A 21,670-nucleotide genomic window follows, 5' to 3' on the forward strand; every position below is an offset into this window, starting at 1 on the left:
TAATATTCATGCTGCAATATATTAGTGAGTGTTTAAGGCACCACAGGAATATAGTTGTTTGAACAGCATTACTGGAAAGGGATTAATATGAAAGGCTAAATTCCCTTTACATCAGTTCTATAAAGGAAATGGCCTTCTGTTGTCATGTCTATGTCCTTCCACTGTGGCTGAGAAATAAGAGTATAAACACATTCTTCAGCTCCTGATCCTATGAAGATGTCTGAAAGCTGCTTTAGCAGATAAGAGTATAGAGAAATACAGTTACACAGAAGACACAGAAAATATTAAGCAGTGGACTTAGATAAACAGGCATATGGTAAATTTATGGAGTAAATAAAGGAAAGATGGAAACACCCTCAGAGCAAGCCTAATACTATGCCTAATACTATGCACACATTGCTTTACATTGAATCAGACAAGGCTGAAGGGGGAAAGAGAGAGGAAGCCCCTTCGACTGGCGACAGGGGGAAAAAAACAGCCTCACAATCCTGCCTGCATCCAGGAGGAAGCACTTCTCCCAATAGTCTAGAATGGTAGCATCCCAGGAACTGCTGGAGAATGGAGAATGCACTCTCACACTTTAAAAGACCAGTAGACTGCCCAACCTCAAGCACACTTACATGGCCAATTCCTCTCTCTATCCCAGACCTACTGACTAAGTAAGGCACTTACCGGTGGTGTGAGAGGGCTACAATGTCTGCCCCAGAGCTGTCTTAATTGAAGCCAGATATTGCAGTCCAAAGGAAGGAGACCCATGTACAGAGCTAGAATAAATGCGTAAGGGGAAAAAAACCACACCTTACAAATAAAATTGTTAATATTTACCTTAGCTGGAATTTTGGCAGGGTGGTTTTCTAGAATCAATCTCTTCAAGTGAAGAATCCAAAGGCGTTTATCTTGCTGTGATTTAGCCTGGTGCAAAAAAACAGAAAATAAAAATTACAAAAAGTGTAATGGCTTTGGTGAGTGTCAACAGAGGGCAGATTTTGGCAGAAATACGGGTAGATTATTCAGGAGGATCCCAGTGACTCCAGCTGTGATGTGGTATAAACTGTAGCAGCTGTTCACAGGATATCGACATAGAATATCTTGTCTATAATGCCATGTTTCAGAACATACTTGGCATATTGTAATTTTTAAATACCTGAACAGTATGCTGCATCTTGGGATTTTTGTAGTGGAAGACACTGAAGCTAAGAGGTTCCTTTGGTATCACTTCTACCAACATGAGATTACCACACTGCAACAGAGAAAAGGGAACCATGAAAGAAAATCTGAACAGCTGGTCACTCAGTTCAAATAAATGCACTTAATATTTATCTTTTGAACATTTATAAACATCCAGACTCCTCCCTCTGCCCTGAAGTACGCTGTTTCTTCCCCTTCCCTCAACCAGTACAATGAACATACCAAGATATGAGCTTTGTAGGTAAATGTCTCTTCCCTCTTCTTCGTAATAAGCAGCAGTTTTTCAAAGAGGAACAAAGTCCGCTCATTTTTCGCTTTCTGGATGCGGAATGTTCCTTCTAAAACCAGCTCCCCATAGCTTGCAAGATCCGGTCCTTTCCAGTTAGTGAGTAAGCTTTGTATCTCCTGGAAGAGGGGGAATAGTGTAGCAAGCACGTTAACCATACTGTTCCATGGCATAACTTCATGTGGCAAACCCCACAGAATGATGCAAACAACTGTCACATTCCTTCAATAGTTTACAGAGTGAAAAAGCATTTCTTCTTCAAGAATATCATTGTAACCATTGTCTCATTGTACATTACAATACAAATATATCTGTCATACAATCATGAAATGGTACACTAGTCAGCATCTGACAGATTCTAATATTGTAATGTTAAGGTAGTGAATTCAGACACACAAACCCCTCTATTATATGTACCTCTATATGGTCCAGTAGGCATGCTGTATGAGAGACATAATTTCAAGACCTAGCAGGCCAAAAGGACCAACGTGAGTGAGTAATGTGATCAATGCATGGAAAGGAGCAGGAAGGGGGAAAGAATCTGATACCATGGTGGGCAGGAGAGGAAAGTGAAGAAAAAGGGGGCTACACCAAGGCAAAATGAAGACGAAGAAACAAATTGGTGCAGAGGGAAACAATCTTTAATAATTATACAGCCCCTGTGCATTTTGCATGGAGTTTTGGCAGGGGGAATCTTTCACATTTTTTTTAGTTCCATTCCCATATACACACTAGAACAAAGGAGAGGAAAGGCTAAAGAGTCTTTGAAGCATACAGCTGTGGTCAGATGTGCAGTTTGAGCTGTTGCCATTGCTGTTCCCTTATGGATTTAAAATGCACGTTCAGAGAGCAACATCTCTCTGTCATGCCCCAGTCATCTGTGTCCCATCCCCCCCCCTTATTGAGTGTTTCCTGTTGTCTAAGCACTCTGTTGCACACCCAAACCATCAGGCAGGTCTGGCTGGTCTCTTGTTTTACAGTTGTCATTTTTTTACTAGTTAGTGATGTGCGAATAACTGCCTATTCACACACACACACACACACACACACGGTGGGCTTCTCAAAACTGTGTTTTCTTTATAAAAACTTTCAAAGAAAGACACCTCTGTACTTCAGCTTTTTTCTGTGCTTCAGGAAAGGGGTTAATTGAAAAGATTAGAGAGGAAGGATGGCAGTGAACTACATATCACAGCAGGCTTATTAGAGCTTGTGAGCATGCTCAAAGGGCATACAAAAAAAGTGCCTGATGGCCCCACTCCCTGGCTACTGTGTCTGATCGCTCAAGGATGGGGTGAAAGCGCTTTGAAGAGTGTTAAGGGGGTGAGTCTTAATAGAATTCTTCTGTTACAAAAAACCCTGGATCAATTAGAGGTGGTGCCACAACAGATCAAACTGCACATCTGACTGCAGCCTATGAGAGCAGGAAAGTGCCAGGAACTTTTTCAGCCAATCTGCCATGTACTTCTAGCTTGTATGCAAGTTGATTGCCACCACTTAGAGCCCAAGTCCTCCAGTTCTCTTTATTTACTATTATGGCGATCTCGCCCTATTCCCTTCCTCACACGCAGGATTTTCCATCTGTTTTTCCTTCCTTTCTGGCTGAGCAGCCCCTTTATCTATTTTCTTCTTATTTGAAGGTTTATGGCTGTCCCACCCTGTCACCCTATGATATTTTGATGCTGGCTCAGCCCAGGAACTTGAGGGAAGAGACAAGATCCCCTTCTTAAACTTACACTTCTGAAAATGGCAAATGAGAGGCTTTTGAAAGTTCAAAAATAAACAAAATATTTTATTCAACGTTGAGGGGAAAAGGTCAGGTGAAATCAGGGGTAAAATTTCTGAGGTGAATCAATAACAACTCTGAGGTAATTAAGCCTTTTCACAAACTCCAGCTAATATGTTTCCAGCAAGTAAGACTTTTAAACCTTTCATAGTCTTAGAATCTTTGAGTAAAGAGGCTTTTGTTTCAATGCCTGCTAGACACTACAGTATAAGTTCTTGAGTTTAACTGTATCAGAAAGCAGAGATACACTACCAGGTACCCAAAATCCTTCTCTAAATACACCAGGGATCAGTCCACTCTTTAGAGAATTACTTCTCTAAACTAGAAGCTCTGTCCCTTTTTTCTGGCCCAAATGGGAGTCTTCAGCTATCCTCCCACTCCTCCTTGCCACCTTCCCAGTCCTCAGTCAGTGCTAAACTGAATTTTCTTAATCAGCCAGTTCCCAACTCTTTCTTGTCAACTGATGCTATCCAATAAAACCCTTTTGAGCAGCCTGTCACTCAAAGGCTCTCTGACTCTGTGAGGCATTAACCCTTCACAGTCCATCACATGTTTATGTAGCACTTATTAGCTTTTAAAGCACAGTTTGTCACAACTATGTAAAATGCTGTAGCACAAACCAACTTATATGGTTTTCAGACATGATCATCGAAACCATTTACAGGTTTATGTTATTCATGTGAACAGAGACACCCAGAGGATCTCATCAAGCACAAACCGAAGTCCAATGTAAAATGTGAACCAATCCAGGAAGGCCAAAATTAAGAGTATCAAGATCATCCTTCTGTCAGACCTTCAACCATATTTTATGGGGCCTATTACTTCTTCTATAAATATAAGCATAATTCCAAGATTATCATCTTAGTAAATCTCAGTCGTACCATATATGTACTTTTTAAAAAGGGCATTGCTAATTTTTGTGATTTATCTGAGCAGTCATCTATCATTCTATCCATTTTTCCTTCCACTGTTTCTTCAAAGAGCAAGATACATGGCTCTCCTCTCCTCCATTTTATTCTCACAACCATTCTGTAAGGAAGGCTAGGCTGAGAGCAAGTGTCTGGGTCCATCGTCACTGAGTGAGCTTCATGGCAGAGAGCGGATTTGAACCTGGGTCTCCCAGATCCTACACTAACACCACAACACACTGAGATGTGTACAGAAAGGCACAAGATACAAATCTTTTAAAATCTTAATTATAAAATGGAGTGTTTCATTCCCAGTTTCTGTTAATGGTTTATTTTGTGTAACTGGACATATATTACAAATCTCATGTCATATTTATTCCATTGAAAGGGCTTCTAGAATAGAGAATTGCTAATACCAATTCATGCCTGGCAGTGTTTGAAAATAGCTAAGGTTTTCAGTATGCCTGAAGATATATAACCTTACAGCACTTACATGAAAACAGATAAAGCCATTCTTAGAAATATATAAAAGATGTGGAATTTTTTCAACAAAGGATGGAGCCCAGCTCTGCTCAGTTACAATCCAACTCCAGTAAAAGCCACTCGATTCCATAAACCATACCAACTTTTGCTCCATGTCATTAGAACAATGTTTTGCAAACACAATTACTGAGTTACATGCGAACATGATACAAATACCACTGGAGAAATGGGCAGAAGAATGCCAGTGAATAAAGTTCTCCATCTCATATAACTGTTACCTCAGTAAACTGGCTGCATCTCCTGAGCTCAGCTATACATGCATTGATCACTGATTTTAAATAAAATTCACATCTGCATTAAAAGCTACTTCATGCATGTTTTTCCTATACTGAGATTATTTTATGTATATGCATACCTCTGAAGTTTTCCACACATTTCCACACGTACAGGATGGAAATAAGAAGTATCAGGGATCTATCTTGCCCTTTTGAATGGAAACACCTTCCATTCCAATGGCTCTTTATTGGTGAAGAAAAGATAATGTGCTCATGACTAAAGTCTCTCCACTCTAATTTATGTAACTGGTTCAGGAATTCTGTACCAGTTCTGATACATATCCAGAGTCCTGGTAAACCTTGTACAAAGACTTGTACAATGGTGCAGACCAGAAGTTCTGTGCTATTGTAATAGACCCATTAGTTTCAAGTTAATTGGAGAGCTGTGTGAGAATTACTAAAAGGAGAATATGTGTACCTGAGGAACACTTTGGATGATAAGATCATCCTTTTGACTGAAAAACGATTATCCAGCCTAACTCTAAGAAAACAGTGCAGGTAAACAAGGGAATCTTCATTTACCACAAGAAGAATTTACATTAGATACCATTCTCTACATTTAGTACAATGGTGCCTTTGTATCTTCACACAAAGATTTCTACGGAACTTTTTGCCAGACTTTGGAGACACTTCCACATGTAACAAATCCATTTCCTTTGTTGATGGTGATTCACACCAGTTCGGGTTGTTCATTTGAAACCAAATAAATAAGTAAAAACATGCATCTTTGATTACTTTTTAAAAAAGTTTTAAAATAAGGATTTTTTTAAAAATGAGGTGGGCAGGAAAACTTGCTATGTATTAGGAAGAAAGGCCCATTATGCATGGACAGCTTACTGCAGAGAATCTGAGCACGTGTGGTGGGTGGCATCCTAAGGTTTTTCCCCTGTCATTTCCCCCAGCGATCTGAGTCCAATGATAATTTCATTTCGCTAGACTTATGCTGCATGTAAAAAAAATTAAATGCAAAACAACGAGGAGAAAAGTGGATCTTGCACACCAATAAATGGCAGAAGAAGCAGAGTGGGCAGAACAAGCTCCGTGCGGGCAGGAAAGTGGCCTTCCAGGGCCAGCAAAGGGGCAGGGAGTGAAAATTTGAAACTGGATGGTAGTTATTCAACTCTCCTGAGTCCAGAGCAGGTTTCTTTAGGAGTGGATGCACCACTGCCCGCTTCAAGGGAGGGGTGACCAACCCCTCTCTCAAGGATGCATTTCCTATCTCCCAGACCCAGTTTGCCAGCTGCCCCTGCCCCCAGCAGATTTAAACAAACAGGAGGGGCAAGGATTGTACAAGCAGATAGTGGGTCTCAAGCTTCCAAGAATCCTATCCACATCCTCAGACTGAACAAGCTGAAAAGTATCTCATACAACAGGACAAGATATGATCCATCACTGCTCAAGAATAGCCAGACTGGATGTGATTTTATCTACAAAGTGCTGAGCAAGATGGTCACAGTGGGCTGCAGAGCAGTCTACCTCCTCCCGTAAAATTAGAGTCCAATGGACCCCAGTAGACCACCGAGAAGAATTCCATAGATCTCCAATGTGCAGATGAAATGGTGGCAGAGAAATGTTCTCTCTTCACCATCATCCCCACTTTGGAGTAGTCTTTAAAATAAGCTCTAGCGCCTATAACTAGTTGGCTTCATCATGAGACTCTCCGCACTGTCACTCTAGCTGTTCTCCTTATCTTTTCATCACCCACAGCCTCTCAGTAAACCATGGGACTGACTGGGCTGTACAACCTGAGAAGAGGGCACCTGGGAGCAACTGTGGCAGTTGTCCAGGTCATTTCTACATTCCAGAGGTCAACCTGGGCATCCACAGGAGCACTGATCGTATCAGAAAAAAAATCACCTAATGCGGTCTGATGCCATTTATTTTTACCCTCCCCTTTCTTCCCAAAGCAACTTATATTGTTCTCCTCTGTTCCATTCTATACGCACCACAACCCTGTGAGGTACATTAAACTGAGTGTGTGTGACAGGTCCAAGATCACCCCATAAGCTTCCATGGGAGAATGGGGATTCAAACCTAGGTCTCCCAGGTCTTAGTCTGACACTCTAGCTACTACATCAGACTGATATATAAGCATACAGCAAGCTCAAACTCCACACTGAAAAAAATACTACAAATACACAGATAAAGGCATAAACAAAATATTTTTAAAAGCCATTGCCAAATACATTTAAACAAAAGCCAAGGAAAAGTCTATAATACTACCGGGAAGCATTCGTAACTCACCTGCAGCCTGATAGCATGTTCATGTTTCCTCTTCATGTCATTAATATGCCATGCCACTCTCTGCATTGTATCTATGGCATCGAGTACCACATCATAACCTTCAGTGTCCTTGTCAAGGTGGTTTTCTATCTCCTGGTAAAGAAGCCAATGAAGAACAAAATCATTTATAAACTGGCAGAGGCTTGCAGCCAAAATATTTGGCAGGTAAAATCCATTAAATATGTGAAACCCAGCCCCCTTCAGCTACAGACAACCTGTTTAGTTAATTTAATATGTTCCTTGCATGTTCATCCCAACAGCACAGAATGCGAAATAATCTCCTTCAGCCCCACATTACCACTGATCAGCTCATTGCATATATTCCTCTTCTTTTTAAGCTCTTCCTTTCCCTGAATGCTCCATGCAAGCCCTGCTTCCCAGGAAGCTAAGCAGGGTCAACTCTGCAACAAGGCCAAGTAAGGTAGCTGTTTCAGGAGGCAGATTTTGGACACAATGTCCCAGCCCCCTACACTACCCACCTATCTCCTCCATCATCCCCTTGCTTGCTGCTCCACTTGCTAATCTTGCTTGCCTCTCCACTTCTCCAAGTGTCTTTAAAAAGAATGCAGCAACTCAACCAGGAGGCTTGTTGGGTCTCTCTGGTGAGTTTCCATAAATGGCTAACAGATTGTGTTTGGTTTTGTGAGTTGCAACTTATATAAACCTGTCCTATAATAACTTCATCATCAATGCCACATTACAAAAGCAGCTAACAAGGCAGGATGCCTCCGCACTTAATGGAAGGAGTGAATCAGTCATTCAATGTCTGAATGCATCTGCATTTAATTTTGGGTAAAGACTCCAGTTTGATAATTACAATGAGCAGGCACTAATGTTGGAAGCCAGCACAGAATCCACAAACACCTGAAGGTCCTGAAATTTAATTAGTGTCATTGTCTAATTGGAAGCATATTATAAAACAATTAAAAGGGGGGAAATCTGAAAATATCATTGAAGTGTGAAACAAAGCTATAAAGTTATATACTTTATTTGCCATCATGTGCACATATACAAAACTGGTGTTGATTTCTGTTTCCAACTGCTCTCACCATTTGGAGGCTGACGAGCATACAACTGCTTTTAATTTATGTTGTCAAAGGCTTTCACGGCCGGAGTTCATTAGTTACTGTAGATTTTCCAGGATGTGTGGCCGTGGTCTTGGCATTGTAGAACCTGATGTTTCGCCAGTAACTGTGACTGGCATCCTCAGAGGTATAAACACGGAAAGATGGAATACTCCTTGACACAGAGAGTATTCCATCTTTCTGTGTTTATACCTCTGAGGATGCCAGTCACAGTTACTGGCGAAACATCAGGTTCTACAATGCCAAGACCACGGCCACACATCCTGGAAAATCTACAGCAGCTTTTAATTTAAATTATAACACTCATGATTCTTTAACAGCAAGCTTCCCCCAAGTGACATCAGAAGCACAGGCTATAGTAAAACTGAAGTAGTCTGATGCAGTTAATGAAGTAAGCTCTAGTCCTTGAAAATTTATTATGGCATCATAAATCTTACCATTTTACAGAGCAATAAAACTCCTTTGTTACTTTTGCTGCAACGGACTAGTAGCATGGCTACCTCTCCAGAATGTACAATAATTAAACCTTTGTATTTAAAGAATTACCATCTTCTTACCACAAGCACTCCTTCATTGCAGGAGTTTCTCAAACATTTTGTTGAGCACTGTGTTAGAAGTTTGGGTTGTTTCATGCCTATGTGTGCATGCACACCCATTCATGCACCTACCAGTCATTCAAGTAAAGAAACTGAATTATCTAAACAAGGCAGAGTATCATAAAAGGATCTGGGCCAGGTCATGGGGGCAGGAAAGAGAATAATGAAAGAAAAAGTAGAAAGGGGCACTCAGGGTGAGAAAGGGCAAAGAGAGAGGGTAGTGTGGGTGACAATGGGAAGGAAAAAGTACATCATGAGAATAAGTACCAAAGGAAGTGACAGGGTACAGAGAAAGTTGAAGAGGGCCAGTATAGTGATCAGAGTGTCAGATTTGTATCTGAGAGATGAGGATTCAAATCTAGAAGCTACAGAACAAGACCCTTTATGTGGTATTGTTCTATAAAGGTCTGTACTAATGTCAATCAACATCTGTGTAACAGATTTAAAGGAGATTATCCAAAGTTTTGGTGTGCGCTGTCATTAATTTGCTGATGAAACCCAGCTATACTTCACACTATACAAGCAACCAGAAATAGCCAGATCTGTGTTAGGACCATGTCTGAACGTCAAAGCAAAGAAGAGCACATTGAAGCTTTACTCTCCTTGCATTATGGAACAGTCTTCTTGAGAATGTAAGACCACCCCAGTCTTGCAAAGATTTTGAAAGTTCTGTAAGGCAGAGCTATTCCAATGTACTTTTAGTCATTCTTGAGGTCAGTCAATGTGATTTAGTTAGTTAATTAGTTAGTTAACTAGATGAGCAACTACTAATGGTTTGCTTTTCCTGTTCTTTAATCTGTATGGAATTTCTTGAATCGGTGGTTTTTAGATTTAAGTTGCCTTTTAATGATGTAAGATGTTTTGAGTCCCATAGATCAGGAGAGACACTGGATAGAAATATTTTATAAAAAAATATTCCCACTATGTCATGAGGCTTGCTGGATGAACTTGGGCCAGCCACTTTTTCTCAGCCTAATCTACCTCACAGGCTTGTTGTGAGGAATCCTGTTGTTGTAAGGAAGCTAGTATTGCCCTTGAAAGAAGGGCAACACAAAAGTGTACTAGACAGAAAAAATGAAGAAGAATCTCCTTACATATACTTATCCATGCTGCTGCTGTCAGTATACAAATTATATTGTTCCATCTAAATCTGCCTGGACACTGTAGTCCTGAATCACTGCCTGTAGTTAAATGGCTAAGAGTGAACAAACTGAAACAAAATCCTGATGAGACAGAGGTAATTGTGGTTGGGAAGGTTTTGAAGGACACTGTGTTTCCCACCTCTGATGGGGTTCAGTGGACTCTCACTGATATGGCCAAGAGCTTAGTTAGAGTATTATACTGGATCCAACATTACTGCTGAAAAAGTGAATTAATGCAGTTGTAGAAAACACTTTCTATCAACTTAGGCCCCTGCCACACGGCAGGGGAAAAGCCTCTTGAGACGCCACGGGGGATCCCACGGATCCCCTGGCCGCAGCGCCTTTTCTCCCCGGCGTGGTCAAACGCCGGGGAGAAAACACAGTTCGGACGCCTAGCCGGCCGAACTGCACATGTCAGAGCATGCGCAGTTCGGCTCCGGGCCGGGGTTGTGCCGGCGCAAGGACGCGCCGGCGATCAAACGCCCGGCTTGCCGCGCCGCTTCCACTTGAACCACCGAGGTAGGTGGTTGCAAGTTGAGGCGCATTTTGCCGGGAAAGGGCCAGTTCGGGGATGGTATCACGACGCTTCCCAGATGTTGTGGTATGATCGCGCCGGTTTGATCCGCCCCTGAACTGTCCCGCTCCCGGGCCAAATCGCCTCGTGTGAACGGGACCTTAGTTTGGCCTGGAAGATGGCCCCTATCTTGCCTCAACCAATGTAGCCAACTGGATCCATGCCACAGTAACATTAAGAGGAGACTACTGTGATGCACTCTACATAGGCCTCCCCTCAGAGTCAACTCAGAGACTCCAGCTGGTGCAGAGTGTCACAGCTCAATTTTGATTTGTAGTTAGGCAGAGCCATACATATTAGCCCCATTCTACAGTCAGTTCATTGGCTGCCCATTCATTGCCAGGTATAATTCAAGATATTAGCTATCACATACAAAGCCCTTCATAGCCCTGGACTTTAATCTCTGGGCCTACCTCTTCCCCTATGGTCCACCATGACAGCTTCTCTCATCTGACCAGGGCATTCTCCAGGTGCCATCCTGCGAAAGGGCAAGATCAACAACTTCCTGTACATGTGCATGCTCTGTTGTGGCCCCCACCTTATAGAATGGCCTGCCTGATGAGGTCAGAAAGACTCCCACTCTCCTGGCATTTCACAAACCACGCAAAATCGAATTTTTCAGGAAGGCATCTTAATTAGGGATGGGCATGAACCAGGAAAATATGGTTTAGTTCATGGTGTGCTCAGTTCACAAACCACGAATTGTCATGAACTTTTAGCTGCCAAATGAACTGGTTCAGTTTGTGGGGTTCATGGTGAGAGAACAGCCCCCCAACATGCTAGAGACACCAAACTTGCAGGGGATCTTTGGCTGACTCTCCAGGTTTGGTGAGGATTGGATTTAGGGGGTCTGAGGTACAACGCCCCAAAGAAGGTATCCCCAGGAAAGTGCCTTCTGGGGAAATGATAGCTGCAGGTTCAAGAGTGTATAGAACGGATCTGGTGCAAGCTAGAGACATCAAAGTCACAGGGGACCTCCCCTGGATGCTCTTTTACATGCCCTCTAAGTTATGTTGCTTTGAAGTTTCATAAACATTTTGATTGAGTGGATACAGTCTGTCTGGAAATGTATCTGTTCACGAACTACCACAAACCACCATGAACAGTTTGAAAGATCATGGAAAATTCACGCTGGTTGACCTGCCACGAACTTCAGTTCACAAACTCTCCAAAATTCATCACAAACTTTAGTTTGTGAGCAGGTTTATGCCCATCCCTATTATACTGGTATAGTTTAGGAAGACAACTTTGATAAAGAGAAAGAGACTGTGGACTATACTACCTGATGTATTACATACTATCTGTTGCTATATGCATTATCCTATTATGTAATTTCTGCATAATTTAATATACCATGTTAATATTCATGTTTTGCTTCAGCTTTCTTCCAGGTTTTTAATTTCCACAATTCTAATCCTACTACATTACCTATTAGATGTACCATCCTACTGATTGCATTGACTTACATGGTATAATTTCAATGAATCTCAACTCAGTGCAGTCAGCGGGATGTAAATAAATAAAAATAAATATACAACAGTACCATTCTCAATCGCAGATGGAGGATCTAAATAGTTTACAACAAACTACATGAACAACATGAACTACAACAAAACTTCCTGTTACTGGAAGGATAGAATTTCTGGGCACAGGCAAGCTAGAATCCTGACACTTCTAGGCACTTTTAACAGACAGGGCTTTTCTGTATGGGGGAATCAAATATGCAATATTTGGGGAGCAGTGGATTTACAGGAATTCACATGGTCATCCCTTTAAGAGTCTTGAGATCCCCAAAAGAAAGATACTTCTCTGGGAAATCTCATTATGTTGCAACCATGCAAAAGCAGTAATTATTGTCATATGCAGAAGAAGTGTACTGCAGATTTTATTTACAGAATGCCCTGGTGCTGATGGAGAAACAAATGTAAAGTGCAGGGAGAGATGATCCAACAAGAAGAACTTAATTCACAACATACATGCAAAAGTAGGTGATATTTGAGTATTCGCTGGACGGGTTTTAAAAGATAGGATCCCAAAGGTAAAGAATGTTGTAAAGCTTCTTGTTGCTCTCTGAAAAACTTCGCTAGAGATTTGTTCCTCATGCATTCTGTTAGTACAGCCACCGACCTGGAATATAACACACAAAAAATTAAAACTGTTCTCTGCTCTTCTATTTATTACACAGAAAACCATAACTCAAATCCATACATCTGGCATCAGTGCAATTGCCTGCTTTGGGCCACTGCAAGTGTCATGCATTTGCTAAGTGGAAATCACTTTAGTGCAGATGATAAGTGAAAGCATCATGTTTGACAACTGTGCACTCTACAAAGAATGAGAATGTGATTGTCATACGATAGCATTCTGCGTGCTGTTGCCCCTTCTATCAAAGCACCTGAGAAAATAGTGCCTCCTGTTAGTGTTTCATAAATATTACATTCATATCACAAAATAGTAAAAATACAAATGGGCTGACATAATCTCTAACATTGTCATTCCATGTCATTAAATAAGCTTATTTGACTAAATGAGTCTCTGTGCTCATAGTTTAATTTAGACATATGATCCACTTTTCAGATCCAAGCTATCCAACCAGCTATTGAAGGGGCTTCCTGTGCTTTCTACCACAGAGCAATACATTCTCTCACTGCTGTTAACAAATTAGAATATTAATTCTATATCTAAGGATTGGTTTAAATGCAAAAAAATTGATCACTTTCATTATATTCAACATTTCCCCAAAGTACAAAATGAAAATTTAAAAAGTACACATGAGATACTCATACCTTGGGTAATTGGTGCAATACTGAGTATATATGTGAAAATCTTCACTCTGTGTACAAAAGGGGAGGAGAAGATTATTTAGTATCTGCATTTCTCACAGCTTCCTAGACATTCTGAAGCCTTACTAGCTTTCGACAATTTTAAGAATACTACCAGCCTATAAATACGTGGCCTGAAAAGGGAAAAGAAAGAAGTCTGTTAAGTTTCCTAGAGACCATTCTTCCTTACAAGAGTCAAGCACTGGTGGTATTTACAAGTCTGTTAGAAAAATACGGATACCTTGCTATTATTTACAGTTCACTGCGCAATTTATCTTGTTCCAGAAAACAAGAAGTCATGTGTATTTGCAGTTCCAAACCTAACATACTTTTCTCATCATCCCAAGACTTGGACCAATTTCTGATGTATGTTTGAGCATTCAAAAGAAAACAAAACATCTTACACATGAATTTGATCAAAGGCATTTATCTGTACAGCAGATTGTCTACAGTCGTAACTCCTCTAGAAAATCACCATGTACCAGAAATTCTGAAATACACAAAGGGACTGTTTCACAGAAGACATTTTGCTTTATGACCATGGAAATTGTGATGTACAAACTGGATGGCTGCAAGCAGCAGCAACTCCCATGACTGTAGCTGAGGAGGAAAAAGGATTGCCAAATTGCTACTGCTGTCGATAGTCATACAATTCTGGCTTGGGAAATTCCTGGTGATTCGAAATGTAAAGTTTGCTCAAGGAATGTAAAGTTTGTGGAGGGGAGGGAATTCAGTAGAGATGTGATGCCATTTCTTCTTGGGCAGTGTTTCCCAACCTGTGGGTCAGAACCAGGTCTTGGCCAGGCCTCCCTAATGGCAGCTCTCTTGCCTAGAGATGAACTCCCACTGGCTTGGGGTTCATAGTGGAGACAGCTACACGCTTTGTATGAGATTTGTCAGTTTCTCAAAACATCTGCTTGGGCACTATAGAAAATGAAATGCTGGAACAGATGGGCGCCAAGGTCACAGTTTGCCTAGGGCAGCAAAATACCTTGAGTCAGCCCTGGATAAGTCACCGTACAAAGTAAATTTGGACTTGTGGGTCACCATACCAAAAAGAAGTGAAGCAGTAAGCAGTGACTTATCTGAAGAAGTGAGCAGTGACTTATGAAACCTTATGCCCTGCCACAAATGCAGGGGTCTTTTCCTGCAGGAGCGCACAGGAGCGGAGCTCCGGCAGTAAAGAGCCCAGGGGGCGGGCACATGCAACAAGCCCCACCCCCTGCTCCCAGCAGCCCTTAGTCAGAGCAAGAAGCAGCCAGGTAAGTTGCAGAGCTCCCCCCGGCCCCCTGGTCCAAAACAGTCCCGTGGCACCTTTAAGACCAAGTTTTATTCAGGTACAAGCTCTCCCTCCTCTGCCAGAACAGATCTGCACGTTTCCCCCCACACCCCAATAGCTAGCTTTCTGACACATTTCTGGTGATGTCAGGGGGGGTGGCATATGCAAATAAGTTATGCTAATGAGTGATGCTAATGAGCTCCTGCACCTCTTTTTCTACAAAATGACCCCTGCAAATGTGTACATCTTTAAGGTGCTACCAGACTCTTGCTATTTTCTACATACCAAAAAGGTAGGGAACAACTGTTCTAGGGGAATTGAACTCTATAGTCTGTAGATCAATTGTAATTCTGGAAGAATGCAAGGCCCCATTTTCAGGCTGGTAACCCTACTTAATTCACCTATTATATTTGCTCCCAGCCAAGACTGCTCGCTCTTGTGTGAACAAGTCTCTAATTGGGGGGAACATCTACATAAGCATTTTGGCATGTGCTAAGGTCAAAGCAGACTATCTGCCTTTTAAAAAGAGGATCAGTAAAATTATCTACCCTGCTTAAAAGCCTGTCTTATTACCAGATAGTGACAGTCCACCCAGTAATTACGAAACATTTCAGCTGAAGCTTTGCTGATGTACAGCTAGATACTTTATCATCTTTCCAATTTAAATTGATGTAGTTCTCTTCATGGAGGGACAAAAGCTTGCATCACAACCTATTTAAATATACACGCTTTACAGTAAACAGCTATGACAGAAATCTACCCCTGCAAGGAACCAGTAATCAAGTTAACCATGATCTGCAACAGACGTTACAGTCTGTAATTAGCCAATGAAATCAGCAGACTATCATAACTCCTCTTAACTTTCATAATAAAGATGAAGGCTCTCCAACGACCTCTCCAAGTGTAGGATTCAATATTAAAGTTATACCCAAACAGTAAATATTAATTTAAAGCAAACGGACACAAAAAGGCAGGAAACAGCCATTCAGAGCTTCATCAACTATGCGGAGCTCTCACAGCCACTTACCAAACACCTACCCACACATGGGAATTCTTTTTGAACTGCTGTAAGAACTATGCTTTACACTCTTTACTAGAGAATAGAAAAGAGCTAAAGCATATATTACAAATACAACTGAATCCATTAAAAACTATTTATTGAACTTATTTACGGTACTCGATTTATAGTCTGCTTTTCTCATGGAGAGGAGCTGCAAGCTGTGGAAGGTCGGTAGCTCAGCAGTTCGAGACCGGAGTGTGCCGCATGACGGAATGAGCTCCCGTCTCTAGTTCCAGCTCCTGCCAACCTAGCAGTTCGAAAGCAAGAAATTGCAAATAGATAAATAGGTACCACATTGGTGGGAAGGTAACAGCGTTCCGTGCGCCTTGGTGTTAGTCATGCCAGCCACATGACCACGGAAACGTCTCCAAACAGCACTGGCTCTTCGGCCTTGAAATGGAGATGAGCACCGCAACCCTAGAGTCGAATTTGACTGGCTTTCGAGCAAGGGAACCTTTACTGTTACCTTTCTCATGGAGACTCAAGGCAATTTATTTTTTTCACTTTCTTTGTGAAATGTCCAGATTGCCGACACTATAGTTGCAATTATTCAGCTACTAATATATAAGTATGTGAATTTTTAAAATTTCTTACTCAGAGGCAGATTGGCCCTTCAACTCACTGGAAAAATTTCCAGTGGGCCACTGTCTTGGAAGACAACCGGTGGCCAGATGCAATCCAGCCTCAGTAGCACTGCCAGTGCTCCAAGGATCACCACCTGGCTTGAACAGAGCCAGTGGTGACAACACTTGAAACGGGCTCACCTATTACCTTATCCACCACAGCAAAGGTTCCCACATGAGGGAAAAGGCAATGGATAAGCTTGATGCAGCCCAAACCAGGTGACTCCTACCAGAGCTACTCAGTTCAGTTTACTCCTAGGCCATTTTGACAGCCCAAGATATCCCTGTCCTGAGTCAAGTCACATTTTATGACCTGTGAAGGTCTAGCATCTGCTGCTTGGGCCTTTTTAATGAGATGTTTTCTCACAGGTCACTGATCTCTTTCCTTTGTGTCTGGGAAATATGAACATCAGACGGACAGGCTATGTTGCTGTGTCTGACTGACAGTCTCCCTCTCACTCCTGGTCAGTATGTGGCACAGCAATGTCATTTCTAGCTCCACACATGGTCTTTGGTGGGCTGTATAGACCATAGACACCTTGCTGGTCATATTTATGCTTTGTTGCTGCAGCACTGCACCAGTTCACAGATAACCGTCCTGTCGATGTAGATGGAGTGATGGACTGTGTCACCATATTCCTCGCCTCATTTTCCACACAAAGCCTTGCATGCTACAACTGCACTGGCACAGCTACACTACCCTATTGACATCTGTAGTTTGCTGACCAGGTGCACCACTTCAAGATGCAAGACCTTTGCAAATGATCCAGTCCACTTTCCCATTGCGTAACAGGCCAAAGCAGAATATTCTACAGCTTCTCAAAGCTAGAATTAAGGTGTGGTATTATTTTTGCAAAGTGGGTCAGCACATAAGGAAGAAAGTCTTCTAGACAATAACATAAAATGCCATAATATCCTTGGCATGCTTATTGTCCGTCAACCTGCATTTCTAGTTCTGGTTAACATCACAGATGCTTACATCTGTAAAAAGCACCTTTGATGTTCAACAAAAGCTGTGCAACATTTTTCTATGAAATAAGAAAATACATATCATAACGTCAGAATGTCATTTAAATTAAGAACAATTTCATCATAAAACTACCTAACTAAAATGAGATAATGCCATAATTTATGCAAATCTCATACCCTTTTATAATTTCAATGATACGCTAATCTGATGATCAGGAGGGATTTGATGACCGAAAAGCTGTGCAACATTGATAGCGGCCAGCAGGCAATCCTAAATCTACAACATAAGATATGCAATAGTCCTGAATTTACACAACCAATAACATTATGTAGTACTTAGGAAAGCCACAAAATTCACATTTTAAAATCACACAGATATGCCTTTACAGATGTTACTATTATCTTATTAAAGAGAAGAGAGGGCAGGGGAGAAGATTCAGGTCAGATTAATATCCATATTGCTCAATGCCAGACTTCAACATACGCTTTCCAATGACCAGCTGAAAAATAAACACTGTCTTTACTTGTCTAACTCGTCCTTTTAACCTGCAAGGGTTAAGTATGTGGAGTCAAAGATTTCCCAGCAGACATTTCTAAACACCATCACTAACTGAACTTCAAGCTCAAATACCTCTGCAGATTAACAGGGGAAATGTCCCAATCATTAACTTTAGAGACAAAAGCCAAAACATTTAACCTGAATCGAAACTACCAAAATACATTTCTTTATTCCTAAAGTGCAGTAATGAACCCACCTAAAGATAGTTTTCCCCATCCAGAGCTTCAGAACTAACTGGGATCCATCATTATATTTTCCAACTAGCTGGGGAAAATTCTTGTCTAGGCAAAAAGAATACATGGAATGTCTATGCCATAATTCATAAATCTTGATTCTGGGGTCCTTAATCTCAAAGCGTTATAGAATAGGAAATTGCCAGTAAGCCCTGAAGTACTACCATGGCTAATGTGCAAGCCTGGAAAGAGCATTTTACTGCAGTTTGCAGGCACTTCCATTCCCTATCCCAAAGAGAATCACAGCTTTGCCTTCAAACACAAAATAGGGTAGCTGATAAGTGTTCCCATATGAAAGCCTAGAAATAGCAAGTGATTTCTAAGGCAGAGCATAGGGGGGAGGACCATCATTCAACACAGTGATGTCACTTCTGGGTAGTGAATTCGGCACCTGGAGTGGATAAACTTTTAACTACACCCCCCCCTTCTCCTCTGTCCTTTTCTATTCCCCCACTTCACTTCTGGCCCTGCCGGTCTGGTCTGGTGTGTGTTCAGCTTGCAATGGAGGGTGACACTTTCTTTCCCAAACAAAAGGCACCGGGGCTTGAGTGGGAAACTTTTCCTTACTGTCCAAGTCTGGAGCTATTGCTACAATCACTCACTCAAGGGGTCACTTGTACTTGCTTCTTATTTTTACCTTCATGTGTAGGACAGCCTTTCCTCGTTTCTAGGGCACTCTGCACATTATCTGCACTATTCTTGGCTAAAAGTGAAAAAAATAAAACTGAATCCTGATAAGACAGAGGTAAAACTGGTTGGGAAGGCTGAGGCCGTTTGACTGTGGCTCTGGGGGGGAGGCAGGTCAAACAACCAGACCTGGAAGTTCTTCTGAGTAAAAATATGTGGGATTAAGCTGTAAATCCCACCAAGTTAAATGCCAGAGTAATGAACCTGGAGCTTTAGAGCCACTTCACTTTGGCAGGTTTCTTCAGGATATTCCATGTGACCTATAGTATATGTATATATGCCTGTTATGTATTAGGGCTGGAACATTCCAGGACTGGGTACCAGAGACTGGCTGAGCTTGCAGCTCTAGAACAATAACCCACCAGGTCCCTAGAGGTGACCAACGAGAAACTAATGTTATGTAAATAGCCTATTGTTGGGGGTTGGGTGTGTTTGGGTGTGGAGATTGCATGCTATTTAAACAGGGCCGTTGCCCTGAGGTTTCAGTCTTTTTCCTGAAATCACTATAAAGCAGAGCTGATCACTATGCTTGCGGTCAGACCATCCATGGAACCCAGTATTTAACAATGCCCTTTACGGTTTGCACACTTGCCTCCTTTTTGTACATGCCCTGGACAAGAATGTGTAGAAAGACATTGCCTCTGGAATGAAAGGTTATTCAGACCCTTCCTTGCTGTTGTCTCGGGTGTTGTTCATGTTCACACAACCCTGAATACCCTCTTCCCTGCTTACAGATGCCCTGAAAACATAGACTGATATATGTATTTTCCCAGCTATAACATTCAAGGTGGGCACGTGGGTGTGGTCACACGCAGAGGGGAAATTGATTGCTAGCCATTCACCCCTCTCTTTAGAAAACCCCTTCTGTAGACAATGCCACTCATTCACCTGCCTATGCAGCTAGACAAATGGGACTACTCACCATTGTTATAGATATATTGCATTCTAAAGTAATACAGAGCTGGTTTTCAGCTGTGGGCATACACAGAGACACAGACAGACCCACCACCACTGTTGCCACACTGTGTGGCCCAGTCCTTTACCCAGAAATAATACCTACAGCAGGACTTATTCACAGTTGAGTATACACTTCTCCCCATATGCACATTCTCCGTGGGTGTGCACATTATTTTGAATGCTCATCTGCTCCCTTGCCTGATGCACCCAGCTGGCTGTAAATGGGCTGAAGGTGCCAATTCATCATGAAGTTATCCTGCACTTGAGTGTTTCCCATTCATTCTAACAAGCTTTGCCTGCCCTGGGACATCTTGCCTCAAATCAGATAGTCTCTTCTCCACGTGCCCACCCCAGTCCCTCTGTATGTCCAAATCTTGGCCTCTTCATGGATTTCTATCAGCCACAATCAGTTTGCAATTTCTTCCCAAATGAGTACCAAGTGACTTTTTTGTGTGCCAATGAATCTTTTCCCTCCCCTCCAAGTCTCATCCATCCTTCTCCTTTAAGTTAAAAGGGCAGGGAAATAAGATACATGGCTTGGTTTAGACCTGCAGAAATGAATGAAGAAGACTGACATCAAGATTTAGGATTGCCCTATGTACATCTTAGGCTCTCTCTCTCTCCATTCCATAGGACTGGCAGATTCTTCAGACTATTTTGATGGGTGGGGGGACGGGATGGGATGTGTTGTGTCTGTGGCTACAAACCTATGTACAAGTCCTGGAGAACACAGTGGGGTTTACTCCCAAGTAAACGTGCAAAGGATTGGGCTTGTAGGGTCTCTTTGCTAGCAAGGTCCCAACTGAACACAAGACAAACACTGCAAAAGAAAGGTAGAAAGAGAGTAGAGAAGTGTGTATGTATATGCTGGCTACCAATGCTCCCTCTAAGCTGTGGAGTCTTGTGAGCAAAAATTCTACTTTTGTGAGCTACTGGCATTAAAGTTGTGAGTGAGCCATTTGGCTACTGCATAAATCAGTTTGCTCTAGAGCCATCCTTCCTGAGCTACGACAAAAATGTGTGAGCTGGAGGCTAAAAAACTATGAGCTAGCTCACACTAACTCAGCTTAGAGGGAACACTGCTGGCTACCTAGAGAATCATCCAACACAGTGATGTCACTTCTGAGGCTTCACCCAGAAGTGATAATGTCACTGCTTCATGCAACACTGGCCCTGGTCACACTGGGGGGAAAGGTGCGATTGAAGTGTGGCTTTTTTGAGCTGCATCAAAAGAGACGCGTGGCGGCGGGATCAGACAGATCTCCGAGCTGCCGCGCAGTTGCTCCCCGGCACGATCAAATGCCCGGGGGGGGGAGCGAGGCAGCGCGCTGCGCATGTGCGCACCTGCGCAGTTTATGTGTGCACCTGCCCAGTTTGGCCGGGGGCCTCGCATGCTGTCAGAGACGGGCACACCGGCGATCCCACGGCCACCCCTGCTGCAGATTTTCAGGTAAGTAGTAGTGCTGTAGGAGTTTTTTTGATCCGCATCTTCGGCCAGAAGAGACAGATCGGGGACGGGTGCGCGCCGCTTCCCAGATGTTGCGGTGTGATCACGCCCACTTTCTGCGCCCCTGATCTGTCCCTCTCGCAGATCAAAGCCTCCCATGTGACTGGGACCACAGTCTCACTCCCTATTTTTGCTTCCATTGCCACAATAAGCAGCAGCCAAGGACAGAAGTGCAGGGGCCACCATATAGCTGATGGAGAATTTAGTTTCCAGAGCATTCTAGCTATGATTTTAAATAAGCCAGAAGGGGGGGGGGACAAAAAAGAAGAGCAAGTTTCTGACTATCAGAAGAAAACCCATGCTAGCACTGA

General features: G+C 42.4%; 1 protein-coding gene across 1 annotated transcript in view; it reads right to left on the bottom strand.

Moving 5' to 3' along the window:
- Positions 1-21,670, bottom strand: part of PLEKHG1 (pleckstrin homology and RhoGEF domain containing G1) — a 132,975-nt gene that overhangs the window by 19,037 nt on the left and 92,268 nt on the right. Inside the window, exons 5-10 of the mRNA XM_015410146.1 lie at positions 13,450-13,496; positions 12,640-12,790; positions 7,228-7,359; positions 1,411-1,593; positions 1,145-1,240; positions 826-912 (exon numbers count right to left, since the gene is read on the bottom strand). Coding sequence (XP_015265632.1) covers positions 826-912; positions 1,145-1,240; positions 1,411-1,593; positions 7,228-7,359; positions 12,640-12,790; positions 13,450-13,496 — 696 coding nt within the window. The remainder of the gene's footprint in view (positions 1-825; positions 913-1,144; positions 1,241-1,410; positions 1,594-7,227; positions 7,360-12,639; positions 12,791-13,449; positions 13,497-21,670) is intronic.

This window comes from Gekko japonicus, unplaced genomic scaffold (assembly GCF_001447785.1).
Source record: "Gekko japonicus isolate JY-2015 unplaced genomic scaffold, Gekko_japonicus_V1.1 scaffold646, whole genome shotgun sequence".
Taxonomy (NCBI): Eukaryota; Metazoa; Chordata; class Lepidosauria; order Squamata; family Gekkonidae; genus Gekko; species Gekko japonicus.